General features: G+C 44.6%; 2 protein-coding genes across 2 annotated transcripts in view; both read right to left on the bottom strand.

Annotated features, from left to right (window-relative positions):
• The window catches only part of ccdc134 (coiled-coil domain containing 134), a 10,524-nt gene extending 6,499 nt beyond the window's left edge, over positions 1-4,025 (bottom strand). The window contains exons 1-2 of the mRNA XM_008300415.1: positions 3,709-4,025; positions 64-197 (exon numbers count right to left, since the gene is read on the bottom strand). Coding sequence (XP_008298637.1) covers positions 64-166 — 103 coding nt within the window. The 5' untranslated portion in view covers positions 167-197; positions 3,709-4,025. The remainder of the gene's footprint in view (positions 1-63; positions 198-3,708) is intronic.
• Positions 4,026-7,258: 3,233 nt separating this feature from the next.
• mei1 (meiotic double-stranded break formation protein 1) overlaps positions 7,259-26,823 on the bottom strand; it is a 66,999-nt gene continuing 47,434 nt past the window's right edge. Inside the window, exons 24-32 of the mRNA XM_008300412.1 lie at positions 26,444-26,554; positions 24,083-24,264; positions 23,665-23,749; positions 21,542-21,726; positions 18,170-18,251; positions 17,352-17,458; positions 12,958-13,089; positions 8,243-8,364; positions 7,259-7,542 (exon numbers count right to left, since the gene is read on the bottom strand). Of these exons, the coding sequence (XP_008298634.1) occupies positions 7,488-7,542; positions 8,243-8,364; positions 12,958-13,089; positions 17,352-17,458; positions 18,170-18,251; positions 21,542-21,726; positions 23,665-23,749; positions 24,083-24,264; positions 26,444-26,554 (1,061 nt within the window). The 3' untranslated portion in view covers positions 7,259-7,487. The remainder of the gene's footprint in view (positions 7,543-8,242; positions 8,365-12,957; positions 13,090-17,351; positions 17,459-18,169; positions 18,252-21,541; positions 21,727-23,664; positions 23,750-24,082; positions 24,265-26,443; positions 26,555-26,823) is intronic.

The raw sequence follows: 26,823 nt of genomic DNA, 5'->3' as shown, positions 1-26,823 counted from the left end.
ACACACACACCCGTCATGTCTGTGCATGCGGCTCTTCTTCTACACGCGGCAGCAGAAGGATACAGATCTCCAGGTTGGAGTCGTGTCTCGGTCTGTGCGCGTCCGAGTCGGCCGAGCCGAGGGTGGCGGCGGCGAGCGCCAGCAGCACGGCGCTCACACTGCGCATGGTCAGCAGGGGGTGGCAGAGAGGCGCTCTCCTGGAAACACGAGACAGCGTTAATAAAACCCTCATAACACCGACACACCACACACACACATGCAGGAGACTGTCAGTGTTTCAGGCTGCCACGCCACTCGTGTTTTCTTCTTCTGCTTCCACTTTCATGTAGCTTTCAGTGAAACAGCGTTCAGTTCTCTTTTCCTTCCAAAGCTGCTGGAGAGGCTCTCTCTGCTTTGATACTTGTGGAATATGTGAAGCAGGGAGACATGCTGGGGATAAGTGGTCAATATGGAACACCAGAGGGTAGCTGGCATTTGAAGAAGGCGGGGAGGGGGGGTTCCTTATGTTCCTTTTAAGACGCATCTGATGTCTGGCACTTGCATAATCCCCAGAGGAACTTTTACAATCTCTGTAGCAGACTCCCTTTCCCCCTCGCTCTCTCGCTTCTCCCCGTCTCCATTGAAAACAGCGGTCTTTAACATTTTCGTGCAACTTCCTTTGCCTCAGAGGCGTTTAAAAAGGAGAGGGATGAAAGAAAAACACTAAATATAGGAGCTCGACAAATGAACGTTTCTGAGAGAAACACTGTCAGAAACTGGAGGGAGGAGACAGTGTTGATGAATATAAGTCACATAATCCACGCATGGTTTAGCTCCATCAGTGATGCTATCAGTGGGGCTGAAGGGAGAGCGAGATTATGAGGAAGACGAGGATGAGTGGGAAAGACAGACCTCGTGGGAAACAACAGCTTTCCTGGTGAATTTTTCATCTGCCTTTGCAAAGACACAATGAGCAAGACAGACGAGTAGAAGAGCGAGGAGATGGTAACGAGCACGGAGGGGACGACTTCTCGTAGATTGATCGTAGCAACTGGACCTGCTCGAGTTCCTTGAAGACGTTTCATCCAAGAGGCTTCATCAGCTCTGACTGACTAGTTGGGAGATACTGATATCCTGAAGGAGCCATTAGCACCTGAGGTTTAATTAGGGGTTTGTTGCTCCTCCCCCTCGTTAGTGCTCCTCCTGACACAGTGGGGTTCGTTAGGGTGTTTTGTGGCCAGGTGTGGATGTGGGTTCATCTTCCTGGGGAGAGATCTGAGGACTAAACAGGTGAGAGGTGATGCCTCAGACCTCCACCTCTGTTGAGGGATGGTCTTTCCAGTTGGACATAGATGCCATCACTTCTCACCTGTTTACAAAAAGACCTTAACGAACCCCACTGTGTCAGGGGGAGGACTAATGACTCACGTAACGAAGGGGGAGGAGCAACAAACCCCCAATTAAAACTCAGGTGTTAATGTCTCCTTAAGGATATCTGGAACTCCCAACTAGTCAGTCAGAGCTGATGAAGCCTCTTGGATGAGAGGTGGAACGTCTTCAAGGAACTCAAGCGATTAATCTACGGTCATAACTCTGACCTGGATGACGGAGAATCTTCACAGATGACCTGATTTTTGCATCGAGTGAATTCCTCTTCCCATTCTTGACTCTGAAGGACCAGGAAGCGAGCAAATGTCTCCGGTGTTGATTCAGACCGATCGAGTCCCCCTTAAGGAGCCTCGTTCCGATCAGAGGAGGAAAAAACAACGATCCCGTCACGCTAAAGCTTCCTTCTGTTCCGAAGCGGTGGTGGCAACCGTCCAAACAATTTCACAGCGAGATCTCAAGATAAGTGTGTCCAAGAATGAACTAATTTCATTTCGTCGCAGCTATTTCTGTTGTCTCTCTCGGAACTCTGCGGAAGTCTCCTGTTTAAAAATAAAACTTTTTCTTTTCTCCCAGAGTCAGCAGAAGCTTCCTTGGGACAGCTGAGTGAAGACAATGTTCGATTACGGCCAATCTGTGCGTCCCGAGAACATCTTTTGGGTACTTTCCCAGCTTTCTGAGAAACGCGGCACTAAATATCCTTAAGTGCTGGTCGAAAGCCTCGATATTTCTCTGTAACAGCCAAGGACAGGAGGCCTCGTCTCTCCTGGTGGGTTATTTGATGCTCCAGCGTGCAGCCATGTAGCTCCTGACAGGTATTTATGAGCAGAAAGGCTTAACGCAGTCGACACATACATCCAGCTGCTGCTAATGCTTCCGTACAATAGGGCAAAGTGCTGAGACTTTACGAAGTAGTCTAGGAAGGACATTAACGGCCGATCAATCACTTGTAATGTGGCACGGGCTGCACAGAAATGAGTCTAAATGCATCCATTAACTGTAAGCAGGAAGCCTAATTACGCAGGAAGCTCATTGGTAAAGTAGTGGTGAAGCACTCGGGCTCACAATTAGACGAGATTGCGACACACTACACCTGCAGGAACGAGAATCTGTCAACGTGGAAACGCCTCCGGAGAATTCTGCTCCACAAGAAGACGGATAAACTTTGTCTTCTCCTACATCATCCCTCAGGTGTACAACACAGATCCTCTCCGAGACATTCCCTCCTCCGCCAAAGCCCCGGACCGGCTGAGTTTGGCTCCAGACGACCCACCGGTGTTCCACATGCGAGGTGGGAGGGCCCGGTTCGGATTTGGACAGTCCCCCGTGGCACTCAAGTGGGCGAGGTGCAGGCGCCACGGGGAGGTCTGAAGGCAGCTCTCGCCGAAGCCCACATAAATCTGTCGGCTGGAGGGTTTTTTTTTCTCTCCTTTCTCTGCTCGCAACAATCTCTCCGGGCAGCACAAAGGCTGAAGGTTTGATTTCCTGTGTGGGAGATCCAGGTTCCGGCTCAGATAAGCAGGCGTCTAATCACACCCGACCTGTGAATTATCTTCTTTCTCTGTGTGTGTGTGTGTGTGTGTGTGTGTGTGTGTGTGTGGAAGCAGTCCAAACTCTGCAACATTAGATTTCAAGTGGCAAAACTGACCCTTGAGGTGAACGCAGCTCCTGAGAGGATGCGAAGAAGAAAAAGCAAAGATGCCTATCAGACAGCTGGATCAGCAGCAGCAGCAGCAGGAGTGGATGTGGTTCCCCTCAGGCTGCTGTGGGAGGCTGGAGGTTCAAGGACTGGCTCATCAGCTCTCTCTCACTCTCTCCCGCATGCATCTGAGAGACTCTCCCTCTGTCATCGTTCACGCAGAGGCAAAGTCGCGGACATGCGTAATGGTGATGATGATGATGATGATGGCCGAGTGTGGATTTAAAAAACAAAAACATGTGCAGCATCAATTACAGATTGCTTAATTGATTGCATGTCCCCTAAGTGACCTGGGTTTCCTGCACCACTCTCACAGGGAGTTTGAAACCGAGATTTATCTTCCACAGCAGTGATGTAACAGCACATGTAGTGGCGGTACACACCAAACTCCGCAATATCACACTTCCTCACGGCTTTTGGTGCTGCTGCTGGTAGGAGGGGGGATTAGGCAAGTATTTGAAGTGGCTCCTCGACAGATCGATGCCTCCTGTCATCGCTGCTCCGCCGGATCCGTCAGCCAGCAGCAGCAGCAGCGGGGCCGGCAACAACAACAGATCCCGGAGATAAAAAAAATAAAAAATAAAAAAAACAACCGCTGGACATTACAGCCACACACACAGAAAAAAAGGAAAAAAAAAACTCACCGTGTTGTAACGAGAAACGCCACCAGGCAGCGGCTAGAGGACAGCGATCGACTCCAAACTAGTGCAGTTTAACCTCTTTTTTTTTCTCTTTCTTTCTTTCTTCTAATCTCAACGGCAAAAGGTCGGCTCTCCTCCTCTGGGTCGAAGGCGGACGGGACGGCGGATTTGCCTCCGCGCTCAGATCCTCAGGTGACCACGGCAGAGGTGGAGGTGTTCATTTACATGCGGCTCTCGCTGCTCCACTCCGCCAGCGCCACGATCGCACCGGCTGGCTCGTCTTTGGACGAATGACAGCGAGCGGTGGCGCTGAAACACGGAGGAGGATGTTGGTTTCCACACGGCGCACTTAGAGGGGGACACCGGCGGAGGGAGCGCTCCGGTTCCCCCTCTGCTTCCTCCCGGCGCGTGATGCCGCCGCTGCTGCTGCTGCCAGGCACATGTTAAAGAAAAGGGCTGTTAGTGTAATGTCAGGTACAATAAATAAAGTAAAATACAATAATAAAATAAAATAAATAAAGTACGCAGTAAGTGCATGTTAGATGATATTAATCAGCGAAATAAAGTTTTATAAAACGCTCCCTCTGCAGTGGAGCATGAAGTAAAGAAACTGAAAGTCAGCTGCATTCAGAGAGAAACCTTTCTTTCTTTCTTTTTTTTTTTTTTTTATTTGATAAAAAAGAGAGAATAAAATACACAAAAAACAAACACCCCCCCATAACAACCGAAACAAATACCAAACCTAAAACAATGTCCAAAAACAAGTAGGAGGAAGTTTATTATGATTATTCTGATTAATACTAATCATAATCATAATAATAATAAAGTGCTTTTGCTTTTCAAGACACTGAAAGATGCTTAAATATTAGGTAAGAACAAAAAGGGGATTTATGAGTTGTAGGTAGTGTTGAGTCTTCTGTTTTTTAATATATATTATATAGCTTTTTATTTATATTTTACCGTGTTTGCATCAAGCTTTATACTTTCATCCCTCTTTAGAAACTCCAAGATCCTATTTTTTTGTTCCACAATATATTTTTTATTTCATTTTTGCGTTAAAAAAAAAAAAGTGTTATAGTTGTGCTCATTTTAAGGATCTTCATCCAGACTATTCCATAAGTTCTTACCTCACAAGCTGACAGACATCTACTCTTCTGGGTGGTGGGAGCGAATGGCTTTAAAAAAAATAAAAAATCCTTCCTAACTCTAAGTTTGCAATGCTGCTGCTGAACAGTTTTAAATATTATCTGCGCAGCTCTAAATTTAGCTAAAGCAATGACTGTCAAAGGATGTTGGAAAACAATCAAATCAAATTTATGTAAGTGCACTTTACCTCTCCAAATGAGTCACACTAAATTCAATTAGTATAATGTTTTCTCTCTCTCTGAACAGTTAAAATACTGAAAAACATATGAAATGGGAAGAATCCGACCTTTAAATATTTTGTGTCTCCCAAACAAGATAAAAATAGTTTACTTGACAGGAATGAATCCTCCCTTTCTCCGTAACACGTGAGGTTTTATCTGGTTGGAAGGTTCTTACTGTCGTCATCTTGCAAATTTTGCATGTGAAGCACCTAATTTCCTGCATTTTGGTGAATTTTTAACGCCGCCCATCGGTGCTTTTTCTGCATCTGTTTATTGTGGAAATGTCCTTATTCACATAAAGGAAAGGACAGAATTCCTGTGACAATCCAAGACAAAGGAACTCTGCACATCTATTTCATGAGACAGGCGTGTGGAAGATGTACGAGCATTTCCAAATAGACACCCACACACCGTCTCACTTGCGAAAACACATTTATTCGCTATGTTTTCTCCACATAGATGGGGACGTATCTTCTGCATCCCCCCACTGAAACCACTAAGCATCCGCAGACATATAATTAAACAGCTGCTGGAAAAAAAAACCCGCCATCAAAGACATCGCTGCCTGACAATGACATCCCCCAGGCTCCCGAACACATCACCAACAGCTGCTCCCTGTGGCAGCGAGACCTCATCCACCTCACACTGTTCGACACGCCAGCGGCCTACAGGGAGCCACGCGCCCGCCGACTGACAGCTCCGTGGTGCTGATGAGTAAAAAGCACCGACGGATGTAGCCTCCTGGTCGGAAAATTTAAGACAATGCTGAAGCGTTTTAAACAGTGTTCTTTCAGCAGCCAGCAGGGGGCGACACCTCTGGTTGTTAAACAAAGCGTGATCGTATGGAAGCCTATGAGGATGTGACCCTGCTTCTTATTTGATTTATTGACTCAGTGATGAGTTTATCATCTTAATTTTGATTTCAAGTCTCCATCAATATGGCGTGATTTTGATTTTGTAAATGATTGTTTTATTTCTAGTAAAATTTGGCGGCTCAAGGTGGTGCAAACGTTCACATGCGTGGCCCCCTAACTGCCCCTTTCAGCTTTGCGGTGTAGTTTCCAACAGCTCCAACCTCCGAGCGCCAAAAAAGGAGTATTTCCGGGATGAAACTCCAGTTGTATGAGCACATAGGAAGTAGAACGATGGAGGTTTGTCGTGTTCGCCTATATGGCAAAATAACGTTAGAAAGCAGACTGCTGCTTCACGCCGACACTGAGAGAGCAGAAAAAATGATGCTGAGTTTAACCAATCAGCTCTAAGGAAGCAGCTTTCCTAGATCTACAAAGTAGGTTTTTTGTCCCCCTAAAGCAGCCATGAAAGAGGTTCTACAGGTTCGGTTCTTCCACTTGGAATAAAGGTTCAAGCCGCCCGACAAAGACTTGCAAGTTCTTGTAGCAAAAAACAACTTATAGACCATAAAGGATGGCATGCTTTAGGGCGTGGCCCCCCTGTGACTGGATGTGGGTTCAGTCATTCTGCACGTCCGGTTTGAAAAAGAAAAAGAAGGTTAACGCTTTAGGCTACTGAACCAAAGGTCGGACATTCAAGCCCCAGCACCTTTAACCCCATCTGTTAGCGTGGCCGACCCCCTGTGAATAGAGCATTTCCCCCCACAGGATCAAGACTGTGCACAAAAACAGGGCTTCAAAACAGCCGTCCACAAATCTCCAGTCTGTATGAAAATGTCTTCCACTCCTGAGTCGCTTGTAAAAATTCCAACTCGGTGGAAGGTGAGGGGTTAATTCGTGGTCTGGTAGGACAGAATGTGTGTGGGAATGCAGAGAGGCAGCTCTCCCCCATTAACACTCTACAGTTGTGCCCTTGAGCAAGGCCCTTAACGCCAACTCAGCTGCGCCGTGACTCACAGGTCAGACTGGCTGTACCGCTGCACCTGTGTGGATGTTGTGAAGGACGTCCTGTGAACGAGGTTTCCTCTCAGTGAAACTCCCGTAATGAGATGGGTGAGCACTGTGCTCGCAGCACAGCGGGTCCTTGCTGAGTATAATTTTATTCGCATGTAACCACGATTTTTACCTTTTGTCAAAACGATGGCAGAAACACTATTTGTAATCATTTAAATGTATGATTTAGTTACTAGAAAGTATCTCACCTCGACTGTAACACCCATGTGCACATAAACAGTACCGCGAGTACAGATTTCTCTATAAACAGACACACATGCATTTAAATCTGATTTTTAATTGTGCTAAAAAATGATATTTCCTTCAACACTGCTGTAAATAAACTTCTTTCAACGAACAAACACACATTAAATGATTTCACTGTGACCAAACTTCAGGAGGACATGCTGCTTCAGGAGCAGAGTGGTGAATCGCAGCAAGTACACAGAGTAAATAAACAACCGTCAACCTAATAATGTGATGAAATCATACGCTTCGGTTAGCCAGAACATCAGACTGGCTTCAGCGTGAAGTCAGAGAGACAGACGGACACACCTCCGACACGTCTGAAGACCAGCGTTAAGGAGCAACAACCAGAGGAAGCACAGAAGAACGTGTGAGAAAGAGAATGTGTACATTTATACGTTTGAAAGAGACTCTATGAACAGAAGTCATTAGTTCCACTTGAAAACATGCAGCGTGTTTACGGAGTGTGTTCGGTTTGTATTGAACCATCACCACTGAAAGAATTCCTCTCAGCTAATAGTACAGGACTGAAGAGTTTTTATATGACGAAAATCAATAAAGCTAATATCAAAATGAACACATGGACTGGAAACATGAAAGTGTGTTGGTGTGTTAAAGAAAAAAAGGAGGGAAATAGACAGTGTGAGTGTGTGTGTGTGTGTGTGTGTGTGTGAGGGAGCATCAATCAGCATGACAGATGTACTGAGCCTCTAAGTACTCGCTCTGACTGTACAGTACGCCCCGTGTTCTCGAACACACTTTCAAAGTGAAAAGCACAACACATGCTCGGTGAATTGCCGGAGAAAATCAATGAAGATGCGCTGCTGACGTATGAAATCCAGCGTGGACGTCTTTCACGGCGTGCACAGAGCATGTGTGTGAATCTACTGCGCGTACGCTTTCACGGCGCTCATTAGCTGCTCGGGGTTTGTGCGGGCGGCTGTGAGCTGCTGCTGCGGATGTGAAAGTTTTCTGTAGCTCGAGTGTGTGTGAGTGCGTTTAACCGATGATGACGGATACACGAGGCTGCTGGGTAGACTGGGGCTGCAGTTCATGACTGGCATGTTCGGTCCAAGTGCCTCCATCGTAGCCTCCGCTCGCTGCTTGAGCTCTTCAGTGGGTAGCCTCACACCGCTCTGGATCTGAAAAGAAGAGGACATCTTTTATTTGGACAACCCCAAGAAAAATATGGAAGTCTTGAGCAGCAACCCCTGATGTAATGGACTAAAGGGTAGCAGGCAGTAAGGAGGGGAAGACAAGAGAAAACCTGAAGGAGGAAAAAATTCAATTAAATGTCTGGATCGGAGAAAATACTGTTTTAGTTAATAGCATTTTCTGAAAGCTACAGAGCAAAAGGTTGCCCCTAATAAACAAAATACACAGCAGTTTCTGTCATGAACATGCACAGTAGATAAAAATGTGTACAAAGGCTTCCCAGCAGCAGAGCGAAGCTGAAAATGCGCCTACCTACAACAAACAGTGACGCCTCGCTGTAAGCAGCAACAAGCACACGAAACTCCTGTAAAACTTTTCAGAAAGTTAAAAGTTCACAACTCCTGCAGGTTACTGATTAACTGCTCAAACCCAGAACACACCACGAATCCAGACAGACGAGCAGCCGGCGATCATCTCAGGTTGAGACACCAACCAAAGGTCAAGTATCTGCTTTGATCTTCACAATGAATCTAAAAATCTGACGGCCGCATGTTCAAGGTGAAGAGCGTTACGTCTGCTTTATAAAAACACAGCAGATGATGATGAAGGACGAACAGAACGTTTGTGTGAAACTTTCAGCTGTATTGCAACCATATTAAGCTGCGCGGCACAAATACTTTTACTATCCAACCGTCTGGTATCGATCCTCCCAACACTGATTCATTTTAGTGTATTGCTAACAACAGGGGCGGTAGACAAGCCCAGGCCTCCATGTTTACAGAAACCTTCTCCAGCTCTTCTTGCCAGCCTCATTTGCTGCTTCGCCATCTTGCTCTTTTTTTGATCATTACCAAAAGTTTATGTCCATAGGCGAAGACAGACAGGGACGTTAGTAAAAGTAATTCCATTTCAGTGTCGCTGCAGAAGCTGGACAAAATCTACGGTCGATCTCGGGATCCTTTTTCCCTCCACTCGGGAACAAGATCTTGAGTTACTTAAACTCATCCAGCTGCTTTAGATTCTTTTGCACCTGAGGCGAGCATGCTGCCGTTCTCTGGAGGAGAGATCTGGAGCTGCTCATCTGCATTCCAGCTGCATTCCGTGCTGGAGACCCAACGGCACGCATAAGAGGCGCTGGCATCCTGCTCTGAAGCATCTCCCACAGAATCCCTCAAGGGACCCGGTCATAAGCCTTCTTACTGCTTCTCTCACGTCACACATTTTGCTTCTGCCGCTGCAGCCGCTGCTGAATCCTGAGGCTCGGAGAGCAACTTCTTACAGCCTCCCTCATCTCTGGCGTCCACCTGCAGGACCTTCAGTTGCCACCATTAAGCTTTAGACCACAGCGCTGTGCAGTCACTTCCATAATGAAGGTCTCAGACAGGGTTCATTTAGATTCCATGTTCCCTACCAAGTGTGTCACTCAGGAAAAGCTGAGGTGGGAAGTGAAATCATTCAGAACAGTCTTCCACTAGTTATTCTGGTAGATTAATCGTAGCAACTGCTTGAGTTCCTTGAAGACGTTTCACCTCTCATCCAAGAGGCTTCATCAGCTCTGACTGACTAGTTGGGAGTTCCAGATATCCTGAAGGAGACATTAACACCTGAGTTACGGTTTCAGCTGGGGGTTTGTTGCAAGGAACTCAGTCAAGTCCAGGTGCTGCGATTCATCTATGAGAATAACCATGACCTGGATGATGGAGAATCTTCCACTAGTCTTTTCAGCAAAATCCCATCAGCTCGTTTGGGTCCAACGGGGCCGACCTTCACATGGGGGTCCACACATTTTTTTACATTCTCATCAAGTTACCGTCTTCAAAAACGATTATTTACTGCGAAAACAGCGAAGACAGCAGTGATGAAAGAGATCGTGCAACATTTGCTGTGGATTAGACGTGACGGCGAAGACAGACGGTTCAGACGGCATGGCTAACGACTACTTCAATGCATCACACTCGCAAAGATCAGTCAAAGTACTCAGCTGGACTCCCACATTGTCTGTGCTCACACGTTCTACTCTGATAAAAAAAGCAAATTTTACTGTACCGTAACAGCAGCACGCCTGCACCGTCAGATACAATAAAAACGCATGACTTTAACTGACCACAAACAATTCAAAGTTTTTAATTCAGCAACAGTCCTCATCCAGCCAGAGGGTGGTACTTTGAGGAAGAGACGGTTGAAGGAGAGAACGGAATAAAAAAAAAAAGGCTCCCATGCTGTTCAGTAATTGAAAAGAGCAAGAGGGGAGACAGAGGTGAATGAAGTGGAGTTAGTGGGGTGAGAACAATTTGAAGAGCCCAAAAAAAAAAAAAAAAAAAGAGGGAGGAAGCAAAAGAATCCAGGGAGAAATAGAAAAGAAAGTGAAATACTGCACTATGTATGCAAAAATGAAGGCGACAGAGCGGTCGGTGACAGAGTCCTGGCAGTGTGGGGAGGATATTAGCAGCTGCAGGCTTTAGAAAATCTCAGAAGGACTCTTCTCTACGACAAGATGACTAAGTGCAAGATGCAGCAGCTAAGTTTCACTGCCGGCCACTGGATCATATAGACACCCTGACACACATAGAGGCTGGAAGATGTGCAACGAGGTCGAGAGGCAACAACCGCGGGCTACAACTGTGACAAATACAAACGGATTCACGTGTGCTCGTTGTACGCAGTAGACACCTTTGCCAGGACTGGAGGTGAGGAGGCTCAAAGGAGGAACGGGATGCTAGAACTTCTTCATGAACTGAGGTTTCACTTTAGTCAGATAAACAAAACCTCTGAAAACTGTGAAGTTCAGCGTGTGCGAGTGTGGCAGGCTGGAGCGGCGGAGATGACACTGTTTGGAGACTGTTAAGAGAAGCATGTGACACTGAAGCCTGCCTCTCCTAATCTGCCTCAGTGCCTTCAGAAAGACACGGATACGTACGTAGTGCACACACACACAGTTCATCAATGCAGAGGCAGACACACACACACGAGTAGACGCACTCGTTCACACAGTTCACGATTCCCTGGAACACACTGCACTGGAAGCCGCAGTATGTGCCATCATTCTGTCACTCCTCCTGAGCATAGAGACTGGATGCACCCAATTTGTATTTGCAGGAGACTGAGCACAATCATCTTCAAACAAATGACCTGCAGCAACAAAACGTCCACCCAAAGATACACAGACGTGATTCCGACTTAAAGCTTTACAGCGATCGCATTTAATACTCGGAGATACAGAGGTGGTGAATTAATTCTCATAGAATTAGATTGGCTTCCAGGAGCTAGTTGTAAATTTAAATAGGATCGTGACTTGGCAGCTCTGACTGCAGTTACACATTCATTCCTTGAAGGTCTAAATGCGTGTCTCGGCTATTTCCGAGGCTGCATTCCTCACCTTAAACTTGCGTGTCAGGAGCAAATCCGGGGCTCACTTTCTTCAAGACCTGCTCCAGTGAAAATCAAGTTTTGTACCTTGTTAACATGTCCAACATGGTGTTTTTTTTATATGCTGGAGGACATATCATAAGCAAAATAAGCAGCCGCTGCCATAGCCGAGCACCTTGAAACCCGATACTTTATATTAGCTTTAACGCGGCGGCATCCTGAGGGGATGTGTTTTAATGTCATGAACTACTGTGGTGAAAAGATGACTGTTCATTCTTCTCCAGTCTCCTTCCAGCTCACGTTCCTCTTTACATTTCCTCTGTCCTTTCTCCCAGCCTCCATTCTTTACCCTCCATAGATTCAGACCCAAAATATTGCTGTTGAAAATCAAGTGTGCACCTTGCCGACACGCCCATATGGCTAAATGATTCCAATATTATTACTGTGTAGTGTAGAGTAGCTTCACAGTGTTGGAGCAGAGTCATGGCTGATCTGCAGCAAGTAGAAAAAACAGAGGCAGGGATTTCATAAAGAGGGACACAATGGTTTAGAGGCCATTGTAAGGGCTTCATGTAGGGGTCATCTTCATGGAAACATACCTCTAAATATGTAATTGTGAGTTTTGAGGTGTTTAATCGTTGACCAGAGGGGAACTTAAAAAGACACATGCTTGAGATGAATGTTTGATGAATAATACAGCGATTTGAATAATTCAAAAAGACTTGCTTGTTGCTTTTTCTTGAACCTTTAGACATCCACTGGGAGTTTTGATAATCAGTTGTGCATTTCCAAAGCAAACTATTAACCAGTGACCACAGATCCCAGAGTTATATTCCGTCTCTTTTTGAAACTGTGGTCATAGATTAGCCGGAATAAGCCGAGTAAACGATGCACTTTGTGAAGTCCCACGCAAAGAAATAACTATGGTAATGGGCATTTTGCTGCAGCTGTGAAACATGCTGGTATTTTATTTGCATAAACAAACCTGGCGCACCTTTTCCCCTGCTGTCTCCTTATTGCCTGCCCGCGCTGTTCTTCACAGCAAATAAAATTTCAAAGTGATATAAAACTACGTGAACCCAGCTAGTAGGAACTGTGTATGAGGTGATTCATTTTCTAATTCACTAGTTCAAGGACGTAGATATTCTCAGGTAACTTGTGGGTCTGTTGTTGTGAAAACTGTGTCCTACATTATCCTATCTGTGTGTGCTTACCTGTGTCAGAAGCAGCCTTAAGGCCTGCGCTGCTTCCTGGCTGAGCTCCTTCACCCCCCTCCTCTCCACCGCCTCCATCACCTGGAGCAGGTCGGGCTCCCACAGCACCGTTGTGCTGCTGTCCTGCAGTAGCTGCAGGGAGCACAAACAGATATGCAGATAGGTGTGCACAAGAAGCACAGCTCTTCGTAACAGAATTTCTTCATTGCTTTTCCAGTGTTTGAAGACTAGAGCTGGGAGATACAGCTGCAAAAATGTTTTATTTCTGTCCACTAGCAAAGGGGCTCCATTACTACCTTGAGATCGGCCGTTTATGAGCCAGAGGGAGAGCACGCTTGGAGTTTGTTCATGGAACTTTTACAGTAGAACTGGAGGTCAAGGCAATGCCATCTATACTAACTATCTGGTTAGACAGTGTGTTTCTGAGGACCAAATACAATAACCTCAGCTTTGTCTGAATTTTAATGAAGAAAATTACAGGTCATCCAGGCCTTTATGTCCTTCAGACATGTTGGAGTTTGACTAATTAACTGGCTTCATTGGTTTATAGATGAATATAACGGCATGTCATCTGCATAACAATGGACATTTATACAGTGTTTCCTAATAATGCTGCCTCAGGGGAGCATGTACAAGGTAAATAATATAGGTCCTAACACAGAGCTCTGTGGAACGCCATAACTAACTTTAATGTGGGTGGAAGAATCACCGTTAACATGAACAAACTGGAATCTGATAAATATAATTTAAACAAATTTAGCTTAGTTTCTTTAATCCTAATAATATGTTCAATTCTCTGTAATAAGTTGCTGTGATCAGCTGTACCAAATGCAGTAGAACCAGTGTAGAAACTAGTTCACTGTCTGAAGCTACTAGAAGATCATTCGTGGCTTTCATCGATGCTGTTTCTGTACTATGACTCCCTCTAAATCCGTACTGAAACTCCTCAAACAAACCATTTCTGTGCAGATGGTCAAGAACTTTAGAAACAAAAGGGGGGTTGGATGTTGGTCTATAGTTGGATAAAACACCTGGATCCAGAGCAGGCTTTTTTTAGAAGTGGCTTAATTGTAGCATGTGGTAGTAAAGAGAAGTTGATGACATCTAGCAGTGTTCACTGAAGGAAAGACATCTTTGAGCAGTCTAGTTGGGATGAGGTCTAAGCTCTGAGAGGTTTACAGCAGAGAAGCAGTACGGTTCTATAGACGCTTCCAGAGCTGCTGCCCCTAAAGACATGCTAATGATCGCTTTTTTTAGATGTGATAAAACTGTCTTTCCAGGCTAGATGAAATCCTTCCTGAATTAGTGAAGCACCACTGCCTTTCCAGCCTTTGTGAATTCTGCTTTAAGATGCTCAGTTGCTCATTACACCACAGAGCTACTTTATTATAACGTATTGCCTTCTTTTTAGTGTCAATCCATGTAAAGCTGCAGTCCTACCAACAAGATTATCCACCCGTATGGGACTAGCGTGGCAGGAGTTGCTCTCTATTGTGTTGGCGTATGGAATCATAACCACCGTCATCACTAAAGCTCCTGCCATCTGAGCCCCAATAATGAACCCTGTTTGACTTTGATCTTTCTCCCTTGTAGTCTTGATACCAAATGAGACTCAGCTGTTGAACGACAATCTTCAATAAAATGCGTATCCCAATTCTGACCAGGTTCGCAGACTACTTTCCATTTTTCGGACAAGGCCTGATAGATCTACGCTTGTTGTGTTCTCCAATACACTCAGTGTGGCACTCCAGATGGAAGCTATTTAAATCAGCAATTATATATATCTATATAAAAACAGAGGAAATCTGTAGTTTCTGGGCTGCTTAACAGCAGTAAAGTATCATCCATGTATCAAGGTGCCTTGTGTTTTGCCCTTAAGCCGTGTCTCCAATATTGATGTGACCCCTAACGGCTAATGCTAGCGGTTAGAGCGCCAGAGTGAACATCAGAGGAGAGAAGATGCAGCCCTATTTGGCAATGCGTAAAAGTTTTAAAGGGATAGACTCGGGAGGTCAGACGCCCTCAGGCCTTAATGTAACAGCTTTAACCATGTAATAGATGAACTACCAATCCCAAAGTGTTGCAGACATATACTCCCATCCAAGTCTACTGAATGCTTTGCCTGCATTCGGAGAGTAAGCCGCCATTGTTTATTTGTTGTGCAACATGTTACAGCCGATGTAGACGCTGTGCTGTGACTCCGCCGACACCCGAGTCTTGATGAATGTCACCTCAAAAACATGAATCATTGCAAGCAGGTACGTCAGACAAAGTTTTTTTTTTTTGGCGCACAATTGCTGGTGTTTACCCTCCTTATGAATTACTGTGGAACGCATCTTGAAAGGCAGCGAAAAGCCTCGGGGCCAACAAATTTGAGAACGCCTTATAAAAAATCTGTGGGGAATTCATCCCTCCAGAGACTTCCCAGCACCAAGAACATTAATTGCTTGTTGGATGTCCCCTAAGGTGATGTTTCCCCCGAATGCCTCTGTAGCTGGTTCAGAAAAAAAACTGGCAATCTAGTCATAAACAAGAACTCCTCACTACTCCAAGTACCCTATAATGTATGATCTGAAAGAGTTTTTTTTCTATCTATCACGATGTCTCCTCCTTCCTTCTTCTTGCCAGGATAAAAGTTTGGATTTCTCCTTCTCCTCCTGCCTTGCTGCTCTGTTCACAGTTTTTCTCACCGGCATCTCAACACTGAAAACTTTGCCCTCCTGTGAATGATATTTAATTCAAACTTTGCCGTGCCCAGAGTACCAAACGCTGTCTGGTCCCTTCTGTCCACCGATTTATTTAAGTCTAGTATTTCAATTTCTAATTTCGCTCGCCTGTTTTTGAAAATATTAGGACTCTATTATGTTTCACGCTACCCTTCGCCTTGAATTCGCCCAGGGCCACTCCTGGATTATTTACCGTCCATTCAACAGTTTCACAATATTCTAATATTTACCGTCTAATACATCATTTTGCAGCTGAGTTGTATTAAAGCTTTAGCAAGTACAGCATGTTCTGTTCCAATCCTGCACAGATTCATTCATTACCAGATACAGGAGAATCAGACCGAATATTTTGAAGGACCTGAAAAGAAGAAGAGGAGCGATACAAGGCCGTGAAGTGATTTGATATCGTGATTAAGAAAACTATTGTGCGAATGTTTTGAGGTGCTTAAAGCGAGGAGGCTTTTTAAAAAAAAATACTGTCTTGAATAGCTGTTATTCATCCAGTAGCTTCACACAACGAAGAAAAATCCAATCAGTGGGGTGTGAGCGCCTCTAAAACAGCACACATTTCGTACACTTTCGAGCTCTCCCCATCTCCACTTTGCCTTTTGTTTGCACCCGTTTGTCCTCAGTTTGTGTGTTTGTCCCTGAGTGTGGCCACTTCGTTCACTCGATGCGCCCCGCCTCGTCACTCCACTTCTCACCAGGTTGCTCTGCCTTCTCGTTGGTTGAAACAGATGTAGGAGCTGCTTCAAGGATCAAGGTGCACCACAAGGTTCCGATGTCCCCCCGGTTGCCTCATTGCCAGTTTGCTCCTGGTACCGAGCTCTAGCCTGACTGCTACTCAACCTGCACGATACCACATCCGCCTCCTCCATCTACAAAATGCTCAGTCAGCCGCCCACCGCGTTGGACACCGTGCCAGCTTTTGGGCACCACGCACTTTGAAATTCCCACACCAGTAACTCACCTGCAGCAGCCTCCTCGTCTTAACATCCCCTGGCTCTCCCTCTCCATCACAAAGGCGATTTCGTTGTAAACCTCTTAGAACTGTGCAACTGACTCTGTGTTCTGCGTTTGGGTCCAGAAAAGCCAAAACAGGTGCTTGGCAGGTTGGTTTTTCACGCATCTGGGAAAACTTGCCAGAGTTCTGCAGTGGGTTTGGGTTGCCTCTATGTTGTCTGTTTGTATAATCCTCTGCCTTGAAAATGCTTAGATCAGGGCTCTGAATTTAGGACTGACCTCCACTGGCCAAGAATCTAAACATCTCAAGTGCCTAAGCATTTTTTCATAGTATTGCATACAATTAAATTTGCAGTAATGTAAAAAATTAAAAAGATTTTGGGCAACAGCTGACTAGTACCTCCAACTGGTTCCACTATTTCCTAACATGCCCTGAAGTGAGTAATAAAATAAAAACAGGCCACAGCTCACAACAGACAATATAGTCCTAATTTTTCTTTCAGTTTTATCGGGTTGCATTGTGAATGTCTGCTTAACACTGCTTTGTATTCACTCTGATTGAAATACTTGTATGTTTTTATTACCTTCATTAACTTTTAATACTTTTAATATCAAATATTTATTACTACTCAGGAGCATGCAAGAAATTATTCTTGATTTGACTGATGTGTGTGTGTGCGTGTGTGTGTGTGTGTGAAATCTCACAAGGGTGATGAGTCTGAGAATGGCAGGGTGCAGAAGGCAGTTCTCTCCTGAGCTGAGCAGGCAGCGGAGGAGAAATCCACTCCACGGTTGACACACCACGTATTTGGCTAATACACACACAGACCGACACAAAACAAATCCAAGGGGGAGAGAAAAAAAATTACATGTTAGGATGCCTGACTTAGAACATCTCTGTTTCATTTTACTGTATTCCTTCTGGTGCAATTAGTGAAACTAGTTAACGTCTGAGCACAGAACGGACGTGTAAAAAAACAAACACGCACGCTGTAGTTGTGAAGATGGAGAGAATATGGGAAAAACAAGGATGTAGATGCAGGTAGAAGAGATCATCTAGGAGTTTATTTAGGTAAACGTAGTATTATTCCATGGTAAAGATGCTTTTTTGCAAGTAAAATTCATTCATCTTTTATCATTATTGAACATTTCCAGGCATGTAGGGTGGAAGTCATCCTCTATAAATACACAAATGACTTATTACAAATGCATTTTTTGTATTATCAATAATTACAAAATTGCAATGCATAAACCAACTAATTACACCAGCTTATACACATGTAGTTGAGTAAGAGATGAAATATGTGTGGAGTCAATTAGCAGAAAATAAAAACACTCCAGTACCACGACCTTAAAACTGTACAGTACTCACTGCTTTCCAAACTGGCAATAGCAGCACTCATACCGTCTCTTATCTCCCCCTCTAATGTATACATTTGTAATTGTTTTTTGTGGCTCTCCGTCTTTGGGTGCAGGCATAGATTATACACACTCACTCTTTCCCTGCTTCTGTGTTTGGGTACCTGTAGTGGGACTCTTCCTCTGAACGAAGCCCAGCAGGGAGCTTAGACAGTTGACAGAGGCTCTCAACAGCAACTCGTGCTTCTGAGAAGAAAGAGACCCAGCGAGCAAAAACATGAGAGAGAATTCAAGTATACAAAAAAGGGAGGAAGAAAAATAAAATATCTTCCAGCTTTAAAATGTGATATCATTAAAAGTCACGGGAACCACAGCAATGCGACGTGTGCGCTCTCACTTGGCAAAAATGGGAACAAACACAACAGAAATGATGCAGGGGGAACGGAAACATGCACATATATATATATCTACACGCACAGACACATGGACAGAGATGCAGCCAGAAACAAAAGGGAGAACAAGGGAACACCGAACACAGCAGCTGAGTGAGGTTTTAATAATGCATGTGTCTCCCACAGTGGCGGGGCTGACAGTGAGCACTATGTAGTGTCCAAAAATACTGAAGTAGGGCAGGCAGATATATAGACAACAGTGGAGAGTTGCACCCTAATCCATAGGCAGGAGAGGAGGAGGTGGCAGAAGAAAGGAGTCAAGAGGATGAGTGGGAGGGGAGGAGGGAGAAAAGAAGGTGAAGCCGGTAGAGGTAAGAGCAAGGACAGATGAGGGAAGGCAGATGGGGACACGAAGATGAAAGGAGACGCTAAAATAAGAGGAGAGGAGACGAGAGGACAGGAGAGGAGGGAGGAGAGGAGGAGAGGAGCTCTGGAGCTGCAGCGTTTCCTCCTGCCGCTGAACCAGCGCATCAAGAGGAAAGAGAGCAAAACAGAGCAGAGAGAAGGGAAGCCGGCAACTGTTACTCATATCAGCTGCCGAACAGCAGACTCCGGAGCACTGAACCATAGAACTGAAACTCAGTTCAGCAATAGTCTTTTACAGAGAGGAAATGCTGCTGGTGTGGAACCAGAGACTGGCATGCTGCAGCAGTGGCAGAGAATAAGAATGAAATACAGGCACAATATGCAATTAACCCACAGATTCACAAATTTGATCCAGCACAGTAGATCAATACAAAATACCGTTCATGGTCTTTTTGACCTGTTGCGTTTTACCTGAACCTTCTTTGAGATTAGCCAGATTTTGGACCGTATTGGTTTCTGCCCTGTGCTGACAGCCAACCCACACAGGAAACGCTCCACGTGTTCAATGTGAAATGAATGCTCAGTCGGTTGTAGTAAGCAACCAGAGCCAATACACCGGCTGCATGTGATAACAATTCGAAGACAGATGCAATTGCAGTGGATACGTGTGGCATTTCATTATGCTAACTGCTAAATCAATTGGAATCTCATTTTCTACACAACCTTGTTTGTGAAAGGCACGTTCAATGTCAGGCTGTAAAGGTTTTAAAGATTGCCTTTATGCTACCTCTGCAGCAGAATAAAAGCGCGAGTGAAAATAATTGCATATGTATTTACGGCCTCGTCTGTGTAAATAATGGATTTTATGTTTGTGTATTTGATGATGGACGAACACTGATAATGTCATCGTGATGGTTTGGTATTTAACTCATGGAATGAACCTATCTGCACATACAGATGTTCTTATTGCATTTGCTGCATATGTAGACGAGAGAGGACAGCATTAAAGCAGAATCCCTTTGTATTATGTTCCCCTGCTCACCATTAAAGATACCGTTCTATGATTAAATGTCCAGCTTACTCTCCAACCAAAGCATTTGGTACTGGAGCACTCCACCTTTCATTGCAACACAGGAATTTACTGTAGGTTGTTCTCTGTTAATTCATGCCCTCCATAAACAAGAATTGTGGGAAATGCAATGCCGCAGTGGTAGTCCCGGGAGTTGACTCATTCATGTTGTGAAGTAAAATCCATATTGCACTTAAGACGATTCAACAGTACAAACAACTGCACTATCTGTACCCATATTTACAATTTTACCGTATAAATGTTAGTTTAATGGTCAAACACGACCAAGAATGTGTCTCCAGTAATTGACGTTTTCCTAAATCTCCTCTGTTTGCTTTTTACGCTCGCACACACACATAAAAAACAAATCCAAAGGGAGCAAAGTGGCATGTTAGAATGCTTAACTTAGAATAAATCGCTTTAATTTTGCTGTATTCTTCCTGGAGCAATTACTGAAACTAGCTAATGTCTGAGTACTTACAACAAGCAAACGACACATAAAAAACAAACAGCGATGATGTATTGGCATTGCATGGATATGTATGTCGAAGTACGTCTCCATGAGGCAGCACCGTGACAGCTGTGGACTGGCTCTCTGATGCCACAACAGTAATTGCATATTAAAATCCACATGCATGCACATTGAAGTGTATACAAACATGCACACACACGCACGAACGCACACCCACACACAGTCGTGTATCTCTGACTTATTATATTGAACTTACATTTGTTTCATGGAGATTTGTTCTGACATAAATATAAATACATGTCAAATCCTAACCTTGAAACATGTGTTCACCTTAAAACAGAATGACTGACATGTAGATCTGCTTTTTGTCCCATAATGTGACTGAGTTAACAGATTTATGTCCTCATAACATGAGGAATACCTGCACCAGACACACACAGGCGCAGACTCACCTCAAAATTTAATGATTTGCATTATTGGGATTGCTTTTGTCTCCAGATGGGAGGCAGATCCCCACAACGTGAATGTGTAAACAGTCTGCACAGATTCCCACAACATAATTGAAGACCAATTCATGGTTTCAGCATCCCTGTGTGCTTACTGATGCGGACCTTGAAAGCGGTCAGCGGACGTGCACGCGTCTCTGTTCATGCTACAATGGATACGGGTCCGTCTGCACACACGAGGCTGCACTGCCTCTCACATTAAACACTGAGAAACACACAGGGCTCCTGTGTGTGCTTCCTGAAAGCCTGGCAGTGATCGTGCACTTTTTACGGGATAATGCAGCCACTTACAGATTGGTCTTGATTGTTCCTGAGGTGTGCCAAGCACAGTTAGTAGACATAGCACAGGGTTTATAGCGAATTTAGAACCTCCCACTGTGCTTGTGCATCGTCAATGGAAAGCAAGTAGCTACAAATCAAAGCCCCTAGAAGGTCAGGCAGGGACTACTTCAACTGCTATTCCTTAAATGATGAATTCTAATGGTGTGGATGATGGAGATTTGACTCACACAGACTCCTCTCATAACAAGCATGTGCTTTAACACATACATACGTGTGCAGTGCTTACAGGCCACACGGTCACAAATTATGGGCTGCATATGGACGTCTGCAGAGGGGTCAGCACCGAGGAAAGTTACGGACTCTTGCACACACGCGGATGCAGAAAGAGTGAATTGGCTTCAATACAATTGTACTAACAGACACATATCAGTACTCCAAAGAACTACAACCTGCAAAAGAAGTCCACTGAGGGCAGTTGAGAGGCTCTGGGCCCCTCTGGAGCCGAGCGGATACAGAGCACCGTCTTCGACCCCTAGGGGTTTGGGCCCAACCAGGCCAGGACCAGAGCTCACAGACACCACTGCGGATGCCAGGTCAGCATCAAGTAGAGCCTGCAGCAACCTCAGGTAGCTCACTGCAAAGAGAAAATGAGAGAGAGGGAGGAAAAGCAGACTGGTAAATGGCTGGAAAGGCAAAAGGAATTAGCAGAATGATGGAACGGCTCAGCACACAGGAGAGCCAGCGAAAGAGGAGAAGGCAAACAAATGTGGGGGCCCACAGGAGAAACAGATTCACAACACAACAGAAGGGAGTGAGCATGTGAGCATATAGAGTGGGAAGTGAAAGTTTGAAATAGAAATAGATGGTAAAAATCAAGTAGCAGAGGGAATAGAAGCGCAGAGGAGGGGCAGAGGAGCAGTTAAAAGGAATTGAGAGCAATTTTTGAATTAATATGTGACAGAAAGGGAGAGCAAGAAGTTAAAGATGTAGGTGCCAAGTATGAAAAGTGGGTGAGGCAGTGAGAGACAGGGTTGAGGGAAGTTCAGAAAGACTGAGGGTCCACGGTAGTGATGGAGATAAAGAGAGACAGGGTCAAAACTGCTAAAACCCAGTGGACTCCAAACTAAGAGCTGGCAGCTAGCTGAATAGCACTTATGCCATGTACACTGAAATTAGAGCTCTCTGAGGAAGAGTGGACTCAATTAGTGGCAGCAGAAAAGAGAGAGGAGAGACGGGGCAAAGCGACAGAGAAACATGAAGAGTGGGAAAAAAAAGAGGGTGGATTGGAAAGCGTAGGAGAGATAAAAACTAAAAGACAGACAGATCGTGAGGATGCTGAGTGAGTGAAGAGAGAGAAAGAAAGAGAGACAGTCAAGCAGAGGCTGCCTATGCAGCTAATACATCACAGCGACCCTGACAGGCCACTTATCCAGCTGACAGACAGAGACACAGGAGCAGCAGGGATGATCTGTCTCCAAGTGCTGCAGTGGGATGTGGGCCACTTAATATAATGAAAGTGTGTGAAATGCATGCCTGGGGTTTGCTTACCTCCACTGAGGGTAAAACACTGACAAACTGTTACCTGTGCAGGAGTACATGTGAACCAAACCAAAAAGGAGGTGGATCTCATTAGTATTATGGATGCTTCAATCTAATCTCAACAGTCTAGATCGAGGCCGATCAAAGCTTTAATCAGCCGACTGTTACGTCCACAAACCTCAGTCTGTTCCTTACATCTGCTGTCACAAAGGTGGCGTAAAGGGAGAGTGCAATTTGTGGCAGAATACTAGGGATAGAAAATTTGAATAGCTTTTTTTATAAATGCAGAATTATCAGTTCATATTTATTTGACTGATAACTGAGCACAGTGGACATTTGTGCTGTGCTGTTTCAGTCTACAGACACATGATATGGTCTTTGTTTTTAGGTTTGTTTTAAACCCATGAGCTCATTAGGTGTCACAGGAGTCTTTGTCTTGGTGGCCCGTTACTAGCTAAACCACCACGATGCTCTTCTCACCAACATGGAACATGTCATCCATGTCCTCTGGTCGCTACAGTATTTAACACCAGCTACTAAAGCCAATCTACTGTATCTCAAGTGTGCATTATCTGGGAAAATAGAATCGGATCAGATACGAAACAATAAATGATTCAGATCAAGGAAAAAACGTTGACTGGGACATCTCAAATGAATACTCTCTGGTTCAGGCGGCGTATGGACAACTGTCGCAATAACAGCGGACGCCTAACACTGCTCAAGACTGCACGAAATTCTCCTTCTTGGTTTTACAAAACCTCTAATGTGTCTGTGATTGCTTCGGGCCAAAACGAAATTACAGGAAGGGTAAAGCTGAAAATGGAAAGGGCAAAAACACAATGGAGAAAAAAATAGAAGAAACCATGAGGTGTTCACAAATACAGAAGATCCAGCAAATACACTTTAGTATTTTTTGGTTACACACTCTTGCTATAGGCGTACATGGCTCTCACATTGTTCTGAACTGCTTTGGTATGTGCCGTCTGCAAGAGTCTTTCAAAGCGCTTGAAAGATAAAATACTGTGTTTGTTACCCAGCAAGAGATTGTCTGTGTTTCTTTTCTGAACGAGGAGTCGCTGCACAGTTGTGTCCAGACTCCAACTGATGCTCTTATGGACCTTAAATAACGCAGAGAGAGAGAGAGAGAGAGAAAGGAAAAGTAAGGGAGAGAGGGGGAAACCAGAGGTAAGACAAGATTAGGACCAAAATCATTGCAAGTGAGAATTCTTTATCCCTGCAAAGAGAGCAAAGACGAATGTGCATTGTTTTTTTTGTTTTTTTACCACAACCTCACTGTGATGTGTATCAAACAAATCCAATTGGCGTTTTGTATTCTGCATCCACGTCTGAATCAATACTCTGTGTTACTGTATGTTCCGTGTCTTGCCCTTGACTGTGTGAAGCTCTGTACTAAAGTTGTGATAAGAGAAACCCTGAGCTGTGGTGTGTACCTGAGCGGAGTGAACGCGCTGCAAGGTAATGAGGGAGGACAGGAGGAGATGGCAGCAGCACAGCAAGGCCAAAGGAGGACAGGGTGGTGGTGGGGAGAGGGACGGGGCACAGGAGGAGGAGGAGGAGAGGACTGTCTGCAGCTGGTCCATCAGCCCACTATTGGAGAGCAGCATGGAGACAGCTGGGAAGGAGAAGGCACCGTGTCATCACACTTAAAAATGACCCATGTCACTGTTCTGTCAGTGCTGCAGGTACACAAACAACATCGCAACCAAAAGCACACTTTTACTTTCCTTTGGCACCAGTGAATTATTTTTTAACATTAAATGGCAAATGGTCTGCACTTAGCACATTTTTAACTTCAACTTGGTTCCACAAAGCACTTCAAAGTGGCTGCCATTCACCCATTCACACACTCACACACACAGCTGTCATGCAAGGTGCTTTGCTGCCATCAGGAGCAACCTGAGGTTCAGCGTCTTACGACTGTCGATGCCTGAGGAACTTGTTAAACTGTACCGTTACAGTGATGAGCGTTTCTATTATTTTGTCCACCCTATTTACATCAACGAGGACAGGCTAAAGGACAAAAACATGTTTTCACAACCTCGGGCTGCCACTAATGAAATCGATTAATCTGTCAACTATTTTACAGATTGGTCGATTAATCTAAAGAACGACTTTTCCTCTCAAAAAAAGCAAAGTGACCGTTTCATCATAACCTGCAAAGCTGTGTGATTAAACTAGAAACTCCAACATAATCAAACTAAATAAAAACGAAGGCTAACTATTTAAGAACACATAAGTTTCTTGGCAAACCCATTAACAAAGTGAAAAAGATCTGTATATTAATCAAACGTGGACATTTTCCAGACAAGGAGCAGCTAAAGCAACTCTTTTTTTCTGTTATTGTGCAGCTGTTCTCTGTCTTCGACACTTGCTTTGAATTCCAGCTGAATTCACAGCTCAGCTCTCGTTTTTAGCTTCTGTATGGAGAGTGTTCGGTCATTGCTTGATATTTGTTCTGTTGTCTAACAATAAAAATAAAATAAAACATGTAAATGAGAACAGCTTCATTTGGAATTCAGTGGACAGAACGTCTCTCAGAAAGTGTTTTTAACAAAAACCTAACATTTGACCCTTCGTGACGGGAGGATTTATTACAGGGCAGCTGTGTTAATTCTATCTCGGTGCACCTTATACACTCACAACTGAGCGTGTCTTTAGATTTGGCTTAATTTTAAAGTGATAATTAGACTGCAAGGGCAAATCATTTACACGACCATGACATGCAGTGCATAGGCAGCCGACCAGGACAAGTCTGAGTACTCCACAAACTATAATTACGCGTTATTTCAAATCGGAATAGCCTGTGTTTTGTTTGGACACAGAGGAATGTGTTGCTATTCCTGTGCACGTCACCATCAGCTAAAACATTGTCTAGCCTGAGGCGGGAATAACTAGCATCAGTTAAGTCACCACTGGTGACAAAGAGGGCAAAATATAGGCACCCCAGAAGAGAAGCAGTAAAGTAACACTATGGGCATAATTAGCTCTGCTCCCCGACGGTCTCCCTGCTGTCTGGCCCCCAGCTTCACCTTATTAACTACAAACCGGCTCGTCGCTGACCTCCACTGAGTTTGTTTCCCTCAGATGCTCGAGCAGGGACACTATTTAGGCTGTGAGAGAATCAATCCAATACATGTCTTTGGCAAGAGGCAGTGTACTGATTCAACATGTCTTTAATCACCCTGCTGTCACCGTGAGTAATGCTGTAAATTCAGTTATTAATCTCCACGGTGGAGATATTTCTTTTCTGCTTTGGCTCATCGATTTTGAGTTTGCTGAGAGATTTAGAAATAGATATCTGATAAAAAGCTTGAGTGGAGTCCATCTGATAGATCTGTGAACTTACTCTACATACTACCGTGTGTGTGAGTGCTTCTGTTTGCATGTGCGGTTTAGCTTTAGCAAGGTGACAACTCCACGTGATGCTTTTGTACAAATGTGTGAGAAGCTCTCAGACTTGACAACGAAACCAAAAATAAGCATCTGAGACGACGTGCAGGAACGAGAAAAAAAACATAAATCTGTGTACCATTATGTAAAGTTGTACAGCTGGCGTGGTTATTTCTTATGTGCTCCAGAGCTACGCGGATCAAGGTCGTCCTTTCAGTCAAACAAGGCAAAAGCAAGTGAAATAGAGAGACAGAAAGAGAGGAGAGAGGAGCACAGCGACACACAGGGCGAAGAAGGTAGAATGTGTGACGGATGCAATGCAGAGGGAGGGAGAGAAAACGCACACACACACACGGATAGATGGACAGAAAGGAGAGAGGCGGTAACTAAGTGTGCCTAACCTCTGTCAGTGCAGTGTGCAGGGGGCAGACTCAGGCAGCAGTACAAGTAGCTGAGGGCAGGCAGCAGGCTCTCCGTGTTCGTAGGCTTCAACCTCGCTGCTATGTTACTCACTGACACACACACACACACACACACACACACAGGGCATTGCAATGAACCACATTTACTTCCTGGAGACATATTATTAGCATAGCAGCTATTTGCCTAATTCTTATCCTCAGCTTAATCGCCACGTTGAGGCGCCTTTCAGACATGATGGCATCTGAACCTGTCTGTGTTTAGGAAATCGTAAATAATCTGCTAGTTATTCTGACATCTTAATCAGCTTGCTCTTAGTTTGGGCGTTTCTGTATTTTGTTATTGCATTACTATGCGTTAT

Source organism: Stegastes partitus, unplaced genomic scaffold (assembly GCF_000690725.1).
Source record: "Stegastes partitus isolate 25-593 unplaced genomic scaffold, Stegastes_partitus-1.0.2 Scaffold1537, whole genome shotgun sequence".
Taxonomy (NCBI): domain Eukaryota; kingdom Metazoa; phylum Chordata; class Actinopteri; family Pomacentridae; genus Stegastes; species Stegastes partitus.
This window is presented reverse-complemented; position numbering and strand designations above follow the sequence as displayed.